The 16,944-nt window shown below is 41.9% G+C and overlaps 2 protein-coding genes across 3 annotated transcripts; both read left to right on the top strand.

Annotated features, from left to right (window-relative positions):
- The first annotated feature begins 2,926 nt into the window (after positions 1-2,926).
- Positions 2,927-6,304, top strand: cbln18 (cerebellin 18). The gene is made up of 7 exons (XM_085794405.1): positions 2,927-2,973; positions 4,542-4,641; positions 4,879-5,058; positions 5,181-5,339; positions 5,425-5,513; positions 5,629-5,709; positions 5,864-6,304. Exons 2-7 carry the CDS (start codon positions 4,542-4,544, stop codon positions 5,993-5,995), a joined length of 741 nt encoding a protein of 246 aa, XP_085650531.1. The 5' UTR covers positions 2,927-2,973; the 3' UTR covers positions 5,996-6,304.
- A 4,012-nt stretch (positions 6,305-10,316) lies between these two features.
- tagln (transgelin) lies at positions 10,317-16,299 on the top strand. Of its 2 annotated transcripts, XM_085794902.1 has the most exons (6): positions 10,317-10,369; positions 13,795-13,837; positions 14,729-14,914; positions 15,009-15,180; positions 15,329-15,431; positions 15,520-16,299. In XM_085794902.1, the coding sequence occupies exons 2-6, from the start codon at positions 13,826-13,828 to the stop codon at positions 15,656-15,658; spliced, it is 612 nt and encodes a 203-aa protein (XP_085651028.1). In that variant the 5' UTR covers positions 10,317-10,369; positions 13,795-13,825; the 3' UTR covers positions 15,659-16,299. The 2 variants fall into 2 exon arrangements, with proteins under 2 accessions (XP_085651028.1, XP_085651029.1); XM_085794903.1 differs by lacking the exon at positions 13,795-13,837.
- The last annotated feature ends 645 nt before the right edge of the window (positions 16,300-16,944 follow it).

Here is a 16,944-nt window from a genome sequence, read left to right as displayed (position 1 = left end):
GACACACAATGCATATGTTTTGTTTTTTTTAATTAAACATTTCGGTTACACAATGTTGGAAAACTACAGTCTTCAGTCAGATATCCAATCCAAACACGTATATTTAACCAGAAATGTAAAATGTACGAATTATTTTCTATCTCCAGTGAGAACAGTGTCAAATTTCCGTCACAGTTTTCAGCTTTTTTTAAATCTATGCTTGAGGCCAAAGGCTTCAGGCTACTTTATCTACTACTACTACTACTTTCCGCTAACACACCCATGTGTCTAAAACTGTTGGAAGTTGAGCTGCATTGTCATTGTACAGTTGTGGCCAGAAGTTTTGAGAGTCACACAAGCATTGGTTTTCACGAAAGTTTGCTGTGTCAGTGTTTTAAGATGTTTTGGTCAGATGTTACTATGGTATACTGAACATACAAGGATTTTCAAGTGTCAAAGGCTTTTATTGACAATTACGTTTATCGAGTTTCTTGGATGGTTGGGAGAAGATGCTCTCGGAGGATGTTTTGGTACCATCCTTTATTCATGGCAGACTGTGAAAACTAATATTTGGGTCATTCTCAAAACTTTTGGCCATGGCTGTAGACAATGTTGTGTGTCAAGGCTGATCCCACTGTTATGGAGAACTTGAATTTTACTAAATCAAAAGAGGGCCTGACCTACTGTGAGCATGTTATTGATTTAAGTTCAATTTACTAATTCGTGCATTCATGTTCAAATCAAAATTGTGTTGTGATTAATAGTCTAGTGTGCTTTGTGTATTCTATTGTGGATCAAATTTTCCTCTGAGGGACAATAAACTCTGAATACTCTGAACCACACCCATTGGGAAGCAACGAGGTAATATTACGACACAAATACGTGCACGTGGAAACAAAGTAGCGCAAGCAACACTGACATGGTATCACCTGTTAAGTTGATGTGACGACATGAAACTATAGCAAATCATGCCTTACTTTGACATCCAGGCAGCAGGCACAACAGCACGGGTATTTATCTGGTGTTTTTGTGGTCACTAACAACTCATGGGGGCAAAATCTGCTCCACTGCATCAGGAGTTTGCAGTGTGGTGCTGCAACATGCTAACTGACAGATACTACAAAATCTTTGTAGAGCTGAGCAGACACTTCAGAGTTGTGTTCACCTCTGGGATCAGCAAGAGAGGTGAAATGTCTTCAAGAACCTACAACTGACTCCAGTGGACCTAGATTCAACTTTCTCACACAATTTTCTGGCAATCCTGAGCCCTAAAAAATAACGAAAACCTGCACTAACATAAAAAATATATATTGAATTTATTGGGCAAAGGATGACATAGGACACGTTTTGGCTCTCCGCTTTCCTCATATTTTTTTTTACGCGAGTGCCAGTTTGCATTATTTTCTGTTTGTGTTAATCTTTTGGAGATGTGTGGATGTTTCTCACTTTTCTTCAACACTGAGCTCTATGACCGCTTAAAATTTTATCTTACACTATTTTGCACCCGGATACTTCATGTGTGCAAAGCAGACGTAAACACCTGATACACCATGGCCTCCATCGAGCAGATCAGATTATGAAGAACCAGGTCAGCTGACTTGGGACTGCACACATGCAGACAATGCATTGCCCCAGGAGCAAAGAAAGCTTTTAAAAGCCCACGGAGTAAACACCCTGTTATCTAATATGACCAGAGGAAAAACCAGGACAGATGACTGCGCAACTTCAGGTTACAAACAACCAGTGGAGATAAATGAGACCGTGACCAGTTGCCCTCACCGGTGACTGGCATTATGCTTTGAGATTCATACAGTAAATGTGTTAAGAGCAAAACCCCATGAATAAACCGTGTCTGCTCCTGCATTGTCGTTCTTTCACATAACAGCACAAAAGCCACCAAGCTGATTTTCCTATAGAAATCCTATGCATAGATATACAGTAAAGTCCTTCAACTGGTCCAAGCCAACCAACCAACATTTCCATGCTTAGCAGCACCAAGCCAGACTGAGAATGCTTCTGTGGGAGTAAGTCAAAATGGATTTTTCTATTTGATTATTCTGCTGTGACTTCACTTGGCTCTCAGTTTTTGAACCAACTTTAGCAACACTCCACATCAGGATAAGATGGCTGCCAACTTCTGTTTTTGTTTGACCTGTGCGACACATCCTGCACCAACAATTTCTATCTCTTTTCTCAACTGCCACTAAAAAATAAAAAGAACGATGGCACCTCCTGGTTGTTCCCAATAAAGGCTTTGTGTGTTGTTATTGACCAAATATTGTGACAGAAGAACACAAGATCAACTCATTCCCAATGAATTTGAAGTGAAATTGGCCAAGTACCGAACTACAATCAGTGCATCTAGGTTTCCAACAGCATCCAAAAGGAAAGCAACTATGGGAAAACTTGGTATCACTTCACTCGAGTCGTCCCTCTGTCTCGGCATGAGAACCGAGCAACATTTTCTATTGTTGTGGGTTCTAGGTCTTTATCAATGGATCCCCAACTCTTTCCTATCAGCTTCCTCTGTCTTCTCATCTGCAGACCATTGTGCCCTCAGGGACCTGACAACAATGTTCACCAGCTGGTGTCCTTCTGGAAAAAAACGGCAACCAGACACCACTGTCCTGATTTAAGGTATTATGGCGCCAACAATAAGGTGCTGAAAGATGCAACAAGATCGATGCTTGTTCTTTTACGCTAAAGGAAAACCATCTATAGTGCTGTGTTACCAGCGATGCACTTGGTTATCTTGGTAACAGGAGTATGGATGCTTGGCTCTTAGACCAATGTGATCGTGTATCTGTGTATGTGACGAGGGGGAGGCGGAGCTTGTATCCCTCACCTCCTCAGGGGGGAGGATCACCTGGAACTGCATCAGTAAGAAGCTAAAAACCAACGCCTGCTTAAAAACTCTGACTCTCAGTTTCACAAACCCACGACAACTTGACACAGTCTTTCAGAGCCAGGACAGGGAGGAGCAAAAAAGAAACAGTAAGTTTGATGTTTCTATCCTTTAATAGCTCTCACCAAACATATAAATTAAAAGACAAAACAGTCCAAATTGATCGTTCAGATTGTGAAACCACCAACCAATGCAATAGCCTTGATGAAGTTGTGACAAATTACTTGGCACTGCTTTTTCCTCAAAGCACAGTTAAGGGAGTAAGCATCACATTGATTTTGTTATCTGTAATTCCTCTTACTTTTAGATTATTTTACATTTATATCAATTACTTGTTAAAGCAGAAGTAAGTGATATATTTGTGTTAATATAAGTCTTAAATAGTTATATCTTCCGACAGCAATCACTTACATAGAGTGTTTGGTCTGAAACACGGGTCTGTCAGTCATTCTGCTCTGCTCTGAGCCGAAGAGAAAACATTTATCGTATCCTACAGTTTTTATCCAATGAGGAGAGAGAACGGCATGCAGGGCTGTGTGTGCAGCCAAGGAACGCCGTGAATGTGGTGACGTAGGGACGAGGACTGTTATGGTGCGTTCAAGGAAACTCGTATTTTTCCGACCGTGAAGTGGTACCAGTTCGATCTGGTACGAGTTCACGGGTCGGAAGTTACGAGTGGCCGTTACAGTGACTTTCACCGGTAAAACAGGTCGGAAAAACACGAGTGGGTTGCCTGGAACGCTACAAAGTCATAAGTTGTGACTTGAAGCTGTAATTTACGATTTCAAAAGCCTGCCTGGAACGCAGCATTAGCGAAAACGACCAGACCACTTACTTCTGCTTTAATTTGATGTGCTAAAAATTTGCATAAGTGACTTCTGACTACTGTGGTTCAAAAAATAATCTCAAAAATAATCTCCTCGTTACTCGCACAAGAGTTCAGCTGCTAGATGTCTGTATTCTTAAGATTGGTTATCTTAATGCTGGGCAGATATCTAACCCATACTGTAATACACAGGTGATTCCTTTGAGCTTGGTAAACGCTGATGACCAAGATCTGTTTAGTTTGAATTCAAAACTAGGGTATCTCTTGGTAAAAAGAAAATGTTCTTCTATCTAGATGAAACTTATAGATGACATTAAATTATTATACTGTAACAATAGTTCAGTGTGGATATTTGCCTAAATTAATTGCATAATGGGTGGCATTGGATCGTTAGTGATTGTTGCAACACTGAAACCACAGTGTATTTCTGTCCAGAGAATCCAAACAATTAGCTGAAAGTGTGCACAGACTAGTCCAAGAGGATTTCTGAGGTACCATCCGCTCCACCTTTTCACCTTATGTAGAAAGTCAATATAAAAATATAGAAAATAAAATATTAACTCAGATTGAAACAAATTTAACAGCTTCAAACTTTGTGTCAGAAATTCACCATTAAATGCAACACACATACCCCAAAAAGATGATGTAAGATATGTAGCTAAGTCAAATGAAATCATATAAATTATCATTAATGTGTTACAGTTTACTTACTTCCGTTTATATTTACTTTACGGAGGCCTTAATAAAAACTATTACTACAACTACCTCCTGACCTGTAGCCCTTTTCAGTGCATACAAATCCATGATTGAACCTGTACGTCTGCTTTTCAGATGCCTGTACTACCAGCTTTGCTCCTGTTGGGGTCGCTGTTTCTCTGTGGTCATGTTGAGGCCCAATCCTCCACCACTGAAATGCTGAAACAAGCTGCACGTAAGGCCACACAAACTGCAACATTTTACTCACTTATGCACATGGTTCATATAATCCTTTGTGCGTTTCTTCTTGAGGTTTTGCAACCCAAATTTGTGTTTTTTTTGCAGACAAAACTGGAATATTAATATGTAGTTAACCCCTGCTTAAATTTAGCTCAGTTATACACCTCTGAACCCAGTGTTGTGACCTTCTGTGCCCTCTCTTCTTTCTCACCACTCCTTCATCCTAACCCAGTGCAGTGGCAGGGGCCTCTGGCCTGTGACACGTGGGACTGCGACTGTACTTTCAATCGCCAGCGTGGATGCTGCTGTGGCGCCAATGACTTATTCCAAATAGAGGAGGAGACCTTCACAAGGATTGCACATTTGTGGCACAATGTCAGCATGCTGAATGAGAAAGTGCACGAAATGACAGGTAAAGACACTTTCGCTGATGGATGGGGCACTTAGACCAACATGCACAGCAATACACACACTAAATGGATGGTGAACGCTGAGCATTGTTGTACAATAAATCTGTCTCTCTCTTACTTGCAGATCGCGTGAAGATCGCCTTCAAAGCCACCATGGACCCAAATGACGCCGTTGTAATTCCTGGATCTAATCAAAATTGCTTTGGTCCTTTTAACACTAATGTGCCAATCCCCTACCGCATCGTCGCTCTCAACGACGGCATGGGATATAACCCCACTCTGGGTAGGAGACACACACACAAAGACACACACCTTATTATCCATAATTGTAAAGGCCACTTGCACTAACTTGTGCCTTCACCCTCCAGGCCTCTTCACTGCCCCCTGTGCCGGCATTTATAGCTTCTCCATCACAGTCTACTCATCTGTGGAGGAGAATATGCGCCTCTACCACAAAGTAAACAAACCACCTCGACTTCACAGATATCTGATTTCAGAACATTCAGCTAGTTTATCTATGTAGAAATAGCTCTTCATTTCTATAATAATTTTTGCATTTGTTTGATCTGTAGGTGCAGCTGATGCGAAATTCTGAGCCGACAGCCAGTGTGTGGGAGAACAATCGAGAGGATGGTGAAGACAGTGCCACTCAGGTAACAAGTGAACATAAGAATATTTTGGTTGCTACATATCTCGTGATTAAATATTGCAATTATGTATCCGATTGAACACTGACTCTGTGACTCTGATCTGATTGCATATAATGTCTATGTAAAACATGACACTGTTTACTGTGCATGTTCTCAGGTTGTGGTAATGGAGCTGCAGCAAGGAGATCAGGTCTATGCAGAGCTGATGTCCGGGAGGAAGCTCTGCGAAGCGCTGCAGTATAATATCTTCACTGGATACATATTGTACCCTTTAAGTCAAGAGTATTAAACCAGTTTGAGATCCGCGCCACTGAACGTCTCTTACTCCAGGACCTTGCTTGAAAGAATCCAGTTAACCTTGCTCAGCTGACATCATCAAACTAGCAGCTTTTGATCCACCAGATGTAGATGTGTGTGTGACAAGCCCCATAGACCCACTCTGCAGTAGAAATAAACAGGACAAGTCAAACATACGTAGACTTGTGCAATGAAAGATACTTCATGATGTTTTTTTTGCATTGCATGGAAACAGAAGTTTTGATAATGTTTGCATCATTAAAAAGGTATATATGCTAAAAGTACAGTGATGTTCTGTGTACAGAGGAAGTGTGAAACTGTTTTGGTTTGGACACAATAAAAAAGTTTGACAGGTGAGATAGATTTATTTTTTAGTTTGATTTTGTATTTTAGCTCACTGGACACACACACACACACACACACCAGTCTTCCATGAATGGAAACAGGTAGCAGTCAGAGGCTTTGATATAATTTGGGAATGATTACAGTGGATCATAGCACTGCTGCTGCTGCTGCTGCTGCTGCTGCTGCTGCTGCTGCTGACATTTGGCCTATTACAGTATTGTGTAACACTGTAAACAAGTGCCTTTCATGGAAGCTCATTACAAATGAATATAAACCACTGCCAGGCTGAGGAAATTCTTTCAGTTGAATAAACACATGATGTAGGAGCAGCTTACACACACAGGTAGTACGCACACAAACGCACACACACCATGAGTTTAGACATACCAGTCATTCCAGTAAAAAGCTTCTATGTGGATCCATGGTGCTATTTTAAAGGGATAGTGTGACGTTTTAGAAACAGGATTTCATTTCCTTACGTAACAGTTAGATGAGAACATTGATAATGCTCATATCTGTTTTAGTGGTATGAAGCTTGTTTAACTCTATATAATATCTATATAATACTAATAAACTCTATATAATCAAATTTTCAATTTCTGGCAAAGCATCAAGTCAAGGTCTTCAAGGAAGACAGCAATTATATAAATAAAGCTACAGAAATGTAATATTCTGCTAAATTGTTTTATTTTCTCCGCTATGCCGTGAAATAGCATGTAGGAAAGAAAATCCCTCGTAGTTGCATATAAGTCAACCTCTCTATGGCAAAAATAATTGCGTAAATACACAATAATAATAACAAAAGAGATACGTGAACATCTGACTGAGGCAGATTATATGAGAGGAACACACATCAGTATGAGATGGGAATAAATGATCATGAGGCAGATTTTCTTCATTTCCTACATGCGACATGTGATTACACGAGTACACCAAAGACTTATGATGCCACCTTGTTATAACGAGTTCAGAAAAGAGAAGTATTTGGTAAGTAGTTAGAAAGACATAGTTTTTATATTAATATTAAAGGGATAGTTCAACATTTTGGCAAATTGGCCCATTGCCATAATCCCTATAGTCATAGCAGTAGCTTCATTACCTTTAATTGTCGGTGTAAGCTATTTTTAGAACGCCGGAGCAGAGCTACGCTACGGAGGCTAAGACAGTTCAGGTGTGTGTGTGTGTGTGTGTGTGTGTGTGAGTGAGTGAGTGAGTGAGTGAGAGATAGAGAGAGAGGAAAGCTGTATTAGAAATATTATAAATTATAAACATTATTTTGGGAGAAAAAAAAAGTTCTCTGCACAAAACACATACCGAAACCGTACCGAGAACCATGGCCAAAAACCGAGGTACATATCGTACCTTGGGCTACCTGTACCGTTGCACCCCTATCAAATACACAATCCAACAACTCCAAAATGCTCTGGTGGACAAGTTGTGACCTGCGCATTCACCACGCTATGAGATAATAACAGAACGTTACAAGACAGAGTTGTTTTCGAGGCAAATGCAGAGACTGCTTGCTGAAAAACTGCCCCTGACAGGAACGCTCATCAGCGGTTTTGCATGAATTTACCTCTAAAACGACTCTGTCTCGAAACGTCCCGTTATTATCTCATAGCGTGGTGAATGTGCAGGTCACAACTTGTCCACCAGATCGTTTAGGAGCTGTTGGATTGTGTGTTTGTTGAGTTTGATGAGGGAAACCAAGAAATCCCATTAGCCTCCGTAGCGTATAGCTCTGAGCAGCTCACGGCTCTGCTCCGCCGTTACACCGACAATGAACCTACTCCTAAAACTATTGGGATTATGGCAATGGGCCAACTACTGTCCCTTTAATATAATGGCTGCCTGCTACATTTGCAGACGAGATGCCTGCCACTCCCCAAAGTAAGTGTGGTCACATATGGGTTTCTCATCACGAGTGTGATATAACGTCAAACTTTCCACTGAGGTAAGGAAACCGCTGGTGTAAGTTAGTGTACGTTCAACGCCTCTTATATTGAAACAGCAGCGAGCAGCGAGCCAGAAAGCATCTGTAATGGAATAGGAAGCGATGGAAATGTCATGATGAATGTGGAGGTGGCGGGGGTTCACACACACACACACACACACACACACACACACACACACACACACACACACACACACACACACACACACACACACACACACACTCACACACACACACACACACACACACACACACTGGATGCAACACCCAGGACTTACATGGAATTCTCTGTCTGAATGATGAGGACTTTGCTGCTACTCCTCCTCACTCTTATCCATTTCTGTCCTTTCCTCCTCTCCTCTCTAATCCTCTCATTCCTCCTTTCCTCACTCCTCATCCCTCTCCTTTCTGTGTTTATCCCGTTCATCTTCTCTTTCTCTCTTCTCTCTCTCTCTCCCTACTTTCCTTTCTGCTTTCTCCACTATTTTCTCCATCTTCTTGTCCAGTCTCTTCTCTCCCTCATTCCCTCACCTCCATCTTGTCTTTCTCCACTCTCTTCTCTATGCCCCCTCTTCTTTCTTTGTTTCTCTCCTTTCCTCCACTCCTTTGATTTTCTCCATTGTCCTGCCCTCGCTTCTTCTACTGTCTCTCCTCTCCTTTCCTTCCTCCATTTCCTCTCCTCCCCTCTTCCTCTTCCCTCATTCCTTAGTTCCTCTCCTTCATCTTCTGTCTTTCCTCTCCTAGCCATAGCCAACACCTTCCTCCTCTTCCTATTCTCTCAATCTTCTTGTCCTTCTCTTTCTCCTTTTCTCTCCCTCATTTCCCCCACTCCAATTCTCTCCATTTTCCTACTGTCTCTCCTCTCCTCGCCTCCCCTTCCTCATTTCATCTCCATCCCTTCTTCCTCTCCTCTTTCATTCCTTTCATCACCCCACTCTCTTCTTACAGTAGTTCCTCTCCTTGACCACACTTTCCCTCCTCCTATCTCCATCCATCTTCCCATCCTCTCTTCTCCTACTGTCTCTCCTCTCATCTAACTCTGTCACCCGTCTTCTTTCTTTGTTCCTCTCCTTCATCTTCTCTCCTTTCCCTTTTTTCTTTCACTCCTCCTTCTCTGTCTATCTTCCAGTCCTTCCTGTTCCTCTTGTGTCTGCCTCTACTTTCCTTCCTCTCCTCTGTCATTTTTTCCTCTCAATCCCTTCTCCCTCTACCTTTCTCTCTCCTCTCCTTTTTCTTTATTCCCCCTACTTTGCCTCCTGTTTTTTCTTTCTCTTTGTCCACACTTTCCCTTCTGTGTCCTCTACTCCTCCTATTCTCTCCATCTTCCTGCCCTTTCCTTTCCTTCCTTCTTGTCCTTCCTCTGCTCTCCTCCCTCCTCTTCACTTCTTTCCTTCCTCATCGTGTTACAGTAAACCACAGACACAGAATCAATTTTCCACCTTCTCTGCGATGTCGTTGGACAGAACCAACTCCATTAAACTCTTTTCCACACCCAATGTCTCCTTTTTCTCCATTTTCTTCAAGTCTCATCTCCCTCCTCCCTTCTTCTCCTCCTCCTCCTCCTCCTCCTCCTTCACCATCTCTCGGCCATTTTGACCGAGCTGAGGGATGTGGTGAAAGTATTTGGAGAATTCCCGCTGACCAAACCAACAGTGCCTGGCCACCGCTTCTCCCTCCTCTACGCGGAGTAGCTGCTCTACCCAAATAAGGCTGGGCTTTTTAACTCAACGTGAGGGGAAGAGACGCACAGACAGGGAGAGGGAGCTGCTGAAAGGCCATGCCCTTTTAGGGATGAAGTTTCCTTTTTTCCTTCCCCTCTCTCTCACTCTCTCTCTCTCTCCCCCGCCCTCCTAGTCCTCCGTCACACTCCCTCCTCCCTCTCTCTCTCTCTCTCTCTCTCTCTCTGTAGACTGTAGTGAAGTCATCTTGCCTCATCTGCTCCTTTTAAGCCGGCATTTTTGAGAGGGAGGTCCCTTGGAGGCATATACAAACACTCAGTCAAGCATCCACGCTCACCCCACAAACTGCACTAGTGGCCAGCAGTGAACTGACCTATTCCTCCACACAGTGAGTATACTTTTTTTTAAATTTTACTTCACCACACAGGGTCAATCTTGTGAGGTGAACTTGGGACTAGTCACCTGTGGCTCGTCAACGGGCCTTCAGGACTTTTGAAAGCATGAGGTCTTATGTAGTAGCATCTTATGGTAAAAAAAAAAAAAAAAGCAAGTCTTTGAATATAAAACAACAACAGCAGGCGTTGTGGTCATTTCAAAATGAGAGCATTGTCATCAAAGGAACGGTCTGTCTGCAAATATTTATGTTAAGATGCATCTGCACTTGACCATCATGTATATTTAATATCAAAGGTTGTTTAACGTATGTAAAACTTGCTCCTCTGTGTCATTTGGTTATCATACTCTTTGGGTTTTCTTGCACTCAGTACTCAGTTGTGGGTGTATCTGTTACTGTGAGTTACATAATACAACAGGTATTATTCACTTGTTCAAAAGGATACTAATGAGCGTTTAAAAACCACTGGAGTCTACTTTTTTGTGTGTTTTTTCACAATTACGTATATATATTTTATTTTTTATTTTTTTTTTACAGAGAATGGTCTCATTCCAGTTGGGTTCTTTGTCCTTAATATGGTTCAGATGTTATTTGAGGGTTAATATGTTTTCCATGTGAAGCAAGGGGAGGAGACAGAGAGGTGAGCCAGACAGTGTTGCATATCTCAGTCAGTGAACATAACTTTTATTTGCACAAGCAAAAGATCCACTGCCATACATGGGCGTTGGAAGGATGACCTCATGAAAGGACACCACACTTCCTAATGAAGATACAGATGCAGATAAAGACACTCTCAGGTATATGGAAAAAAAAAACGTTCTAAAAAAGGCAGAGGCCTCGACAAAGAAATGCAGAAAGAGAATATCTCCACAGGGGACATTTAAGTCCATCCAAAATTTCATCCCCTGTTTGTGAAAATGGATGTCTCTTGACAGAAAATTGCTGTAAACAGCAAAAGCATTCTGTGATAGTTCGACTCAAGGTAACTAGTAAATCTTCAAAGATGGCAGCGCATCAAGTGGTTCCAGGAAAACCAGGCCAACAGTGGCACAAAGGAAGTACCAGTGGGCAGTTCAACTTCTAAGCAGCAGCAGTAGCAGAAGCAGATAACACTTATCTGCACTGCCAATCCTGTGGCAGCACATAAACACAGCAGAGCCCAGAGGCACAGTGGTTTACACGCCAGGAAACAACCACATCCATGTCACGGTGCAGGGGCTCTGTACCGAGCTGAATCGGACAGCACTATCTGCAGCAGAAATACATTCGTCCAGACACACGACAGCTATAAAGTTTGTCAGAATAATCAGGACCATGAAGGCTCTTGGCAGCGGTTTTCTGTGCTAGTAAACGTCTGGCAGAGCAGCAGTTTTCGGTGCAGCTGGCAAGAAGCAGAGCCATGTAACAAAAGTGCTCTGAGAACATCATCAAAGTGCAGAACATCAGTGAGCAGGGAGAACGTCCAGAACGCCAGATGACTCGACTGACATCAAGTCTGCTGAGTTTCAACTTCAGAGAAGATGCTTAATCTAACAAAGCTTTAGCTCCTTTATCCCAAATCCCAACCTCTAATAAAAGCATACTGAGGAATACAATTATTCACAGTGACTAAGTCCCCAGCATCTGCATTCATACCAAATCATTATATGGTGGTTTGCTGATTAACTGTAGAGCAGGCGAGGCCGCATGACGCCACATCCCCTCAGGCTGCCACAGTTGCCACAGCCCTCTCACTGGTTTCCTGTTCTGGCATTAGGCAGATTTACCATGGTAATAGAGAAACAGAGGAAGACAAACACAACTGAGAGAGATGGATTGAAGAAGGGATGGAGGTGATGAAGTCATATTTGTGGGATAAAGCAATTTAGAGACTTGAAAACTGTGGTTTTATCCTATTTTTGTCTTGATTTTTATGAAGCATTTTCTTTTTTATTTAGTTTTCTTTTCTTTCTACTTTCAATGTTGGGGTTTTTCCACTTATTTCATTGGTCAATCACATTTTTAGTTGAATCTTTAATCACATACTTTCAGTCCTAGTCGAGAGCAGCTGTTGTTAATACAATGGCTAAAGTTGTATCTGCAGGATTTGTTTCAGGATTCATTCTGAAACAATAGTTGTAAAGGTAATGCAGCATTCTCTGCATGATACTGTAGGTGGGTCATATTCACTCAAAAATTCAGGATTACGGCTTACTTTCATTTTTTATGTAAATTTAAAAAGAACTTTAAATATTTAAGGAAAAGCAGACAGAGTGCACAGAAGGCTGTTAAGCAGATAATCCTAAATTATTGGACTTGGGCCGGGTCCCAAGCATAACAGCGGGTCCCTGGACACACATAAATACCAGAAATAGAGAGCAGGCCCAAACAGACTCATTTAACCTCCAAAAATATTGTGATCTTTGTTTGGTTGTCATGCAATGTCCACATAGAGACCGATACAAGACAAAACTTATGGGAGAAATAAAATTCCTCTTCTCTTCTTGTCTCTGGACAAGACACAAGAAGGCAGTGAGTGCACAATGTGGTGAACATTGCTTCTATTTCTTCCCCTACAAAGAGTGTAGTGTGGGTGATTTGCAATTGTGGTCTACAGAGAAGTTTATGAGGCTAAGGACTGGAGGCCAATGGAAAAAAAGAAAAGTTAACAGCATACCAGACAAACATTACTCTGTAATAATGATTATATAATGACGCATGTCAGTGGGAACAACAAGGGGGTACAAGTCTGTGTATTTGCCAGAGCGAGAGAGAGAGAGAGAGAGAGGGGCAGACCAAGATAAAATATAGTATCTGAACTTGTGGCTGAGTATAAGTGAGCGTGTTGCCCAGCATGTGTGTTTGGTTTCTTGCGGTCTGGAAAAAGACTACAGGGAATGCAAAGAATATTAAACAGAGCTGGTGGTGACACTGTGCGGACAACTCCTGGGCAGGAATCCATTAATGCCGTTGGCATGCAGAGTCTAAATTGCAGACATGCAGTATGCATCTATTTACGGTGGTGGGGCAAGTATGCAAATGTTTAATTTAGCAGAACCACAAGGTAAAATAACACCACAATTAAGTACTGCATTGAAAAGTACCCCACTCACTGTAAGTATGTTTGTAAAAATATATGTTTAAAAGCACTAAAATGTACCACAGTGGCTCCCTGAGAGCATACTGTATAATATTAGTTTTAAATCCATTAAGTGTGGATCAGTCCAGTCTTGGCCCAACTTGACTTTTATGGAATGAATAATACAGCCAGTTGCAAATGTCCAGTAACCACTGGAAAAAAAAGACAAAAACAAGCAAACAGTGTTGCCTATTGTTGTCAAACAAAAGTTTATTGTTTTCCACTATAATAAGATTCTCCAGAGACGAGCCTCTTCCAGTCAACTCCTGGCTTTAACCTTTAACATTTTGAACCTCTCCAGGAACAGGAAGTTGAAGTGACCTGACATCAAGATGGCAGCAAAGGTTGGATGGTGCAGACAGCACCTTGACATGGGTTTTTTTTCACTTGGCTGTTGGCCCAAAGGCAATACAGGCGCATAAAACCAATGAAAAAAAAACCTGCTGGCAGTCATGTGTGTGTATGTGCTGACGGAGACCAAAAGGAAGTGTGTGTGTGTGTGTGTGTGAGTGAATGTGTCGGTGTGTAAAAAGATTAAGTATGCAAAAAACATTATCGGGCTGAAAGAGAGCTCCCATTGTACACCACTTTGCCTCAGACACAGGTCCGGATTGGGCTAAATGGTGTGCATTAGGAGACGCAACGCTGTTAATGCTACTGTTCTGGGACAGGTGTTCAAATGAAGCGCTGGGCATTTACGCTTATTTACACGCTTTTGATATGCATGATGTTAATGTTGCTTTGGTGTTTGTCCTATACAGACAGCATATACACAAAATATATAAATAGACTGTGTAATAATTAGACTATATACAAATGTCTTAATCTAAGTTAGTCACACACATATGCATGTTTGGAGGATATGTCCAATATGTATTGAAGTATAAACACTTCAGGTATCCATAAAGAATCGTTTTGGACAGAGAGGTAATTGTACTGGGATGTTACTACACAAAAGTGTAAGTTTCTAACATCTGTCCTGTTGCAGTAAACTGTCAAGAGGGAGGAGGATGAGGATGATACCAGTGACGGCCAAACTGCTCTTCCTCACATTTTTTCAGTCTCTCCGTGGACCATTTTTTCCTAACATGTTTTTGTCTTCCACTGTCTCCTTCTTTCATTATTTTCCTCTCCGCCATACTTTCCTGTCTACCTCCACTGCTTGTCCCTCCTCTTCTTCCTCCTCTTCAACCTCTTCACTCCCCATCATCCACTGTTTCACACTCATCCCTCAGGGCAACATGGCTAACAAAGGTCCATCCTACGGCATGAGCCGGCAGGTCCAGGATAAAATTGACAGCAAGTACGACCCTGAGCTGGAGATGATCCTGGTGGAGTGGATTACCCGTCAGTGTGGTTCCAGCGTGGGAAAGCCAGAACCCGGAAAGATGGGTTTCCAGGCCTGGCTGAAAGACGGATGTGTGAGTAGTACACTTTGCTTTTTGATGAACTGTTTTCCTAGAATTTGCTTTCAGACTATAATTCGTTGTGTGTCTTGTCTTCTCATCTTTCCAGATCCTGAGCGAGCTGATTAACAGTCTGTTTGCTGGAGACAAACCCATCAAGAAGATCCAGAGCTCACCCATGGCCTTCAAACAAATGGAGCAGATCTCCCAGTTCCTGAATGCTGCCGAGAAGTACGGTGTCACCAAGACCGACATGTTCCAGACCGTGGACCTCTGGGAAGGTCAGTGGGTCACTCTCATTCCTCATTCAAACAGTTAAAGATGGAGATAAATCTTGACTTAGATTTCAGCGTATTTGCTTGGAGATGACAATGCCCAAGTATGGAGACATCATAATGTAACTGTAGGGTTGTATGTGTATTGGAACAGGTAAAGACCTGGCAGCGGTGCAGAGGACCCTTTCAGCTCTGGGGAGCATTGCCGTTACCAAGGATGAAGGCACATACAACGGAGACCCTAACTGGTTCTTCAAGTAAGTCGCCATTTCACTGACCCCCATTAGGATAAGTTTTATAGCTTGACTTGTCTGGTGACATTTTTTTTTCAATGATGTGTTGCAGGAAAGCGATTGAGAACAAGCGAGATTTCAGCGACGAACAGATGAAGGCGGGCAAAAATGTTATTGGCCTACAGATGGGCTCCAATAAGGGAGCCAGTCAGGAGGGTATGAGCTACGGAAGACCCCGGCAGATCATGTAAAATCACTGAGCCACAAGATACCCATAACCTCTGCAGCCCCCGACACCCTCTTAGCATCTTATCAGTCAACTACAACTCCCCTTTCATTGTAAAACATTCTCTGCTTTAGAAATTAATTACTTTCTAAAAAGGTCCCCCTCTTCTCTTCTATTCTTGACACTAGCCCTCAAAATCCCCTTGTGTAGAAGCTTGCACTGGTCACCATGCTTTGTTCTTCCCATTTCCGCTAGGACCAGTACAACTAATTGAGCTAATAGTAACCATAAATATGACCAAATCATTGCCTTGGTGGTAGAAACACCAAGATGACATGTGCCAAAACGTACGTTATTGCTCATGAAACAGCATTGATATTACAGATGACTGACCACTAGCTCTGTATACATAACAAACATTTGTGGCACTGGTTACCTACAGAAATATTGCTTCGGGATTCTCACGCAGATTGATTTTGATTTTAAGTATGTAATTTGCAGAAGGGACATTCTTTTCAATTGAATGGTGACACAACTCGTGGTTTACCAGTACTTCTTAATTTTACTGTTATAATGTTGTTCTACCACCTCCCACAATGCTATGCCTGCTGTATCAGCGCCAATATTTTTGTACATTGTCTTATTAAATAATGACTTTGAAATACAGCTCTGAACTGACTTTGTGATTCTGGCTACTGGGTGTTGTTTTAAAGCTTTAAAACTGTCAATTTAATCCATCCCATCCTCTACCTATGGAAAGTTTCTACCTTCTGACAGCTGTAGCCAGTTTGAAAATGTATTTTTGACCAGTGGTTGCTTGTCTATGGACTAATACAACAAATCATTAACTTTAGCTGTGCTTTGCCTTTAGAGCTAATTAGCAATCAGTAGCATGCTAACAGGCAAGATAAAGATGGAGAATAAAGTAACTCCAATGTCTGCTTGACAGGTTGGCATGCGAACATTAGCATGTATCTCTTACCATTAGCTACTATGGGCCAGAAGGTTGACATCAGTTGTAAGTGGCTCAGGTGCAAATATTGTATAATATCCCCCACCCTCTACAAAAACAACACAGACAATTTCCATGAAATGTTCACCATGTTACTCCACCTCCTGCACACTAGCCTTTCATCAGCACATCTGTATCAAAAATCTAAATTGCTTACAAACCAACACTGACAACAGCTAATACCTCACAAAAAACAAGTTTACACAGTAGAAGAGAAGCACATGGTCATTAGGCTATAGCCAGGTCTTTCCAGCCTGACTGGATGAATTATCTAATCACACAATCACATGTAGCCTACT

This window comes from Trachurus japonicus, chromosome 13 (assembly GCF_045865225.1).
Source record: "Trachurus japonicus isolate A0001 chromosome 13, Traja_1.0".
Lineage (NCBI taxonomy): Eukaryota > Metazoa > Chordata > Actinopteri > Carangiformes > Carangidae > Trachurus > Trachurus japonicus.
The sequence above is the reverse complement of the archived record's forward strand: the minus strand, read 5'-3'. Positions and strand labels throughout refer to the sequence as shown.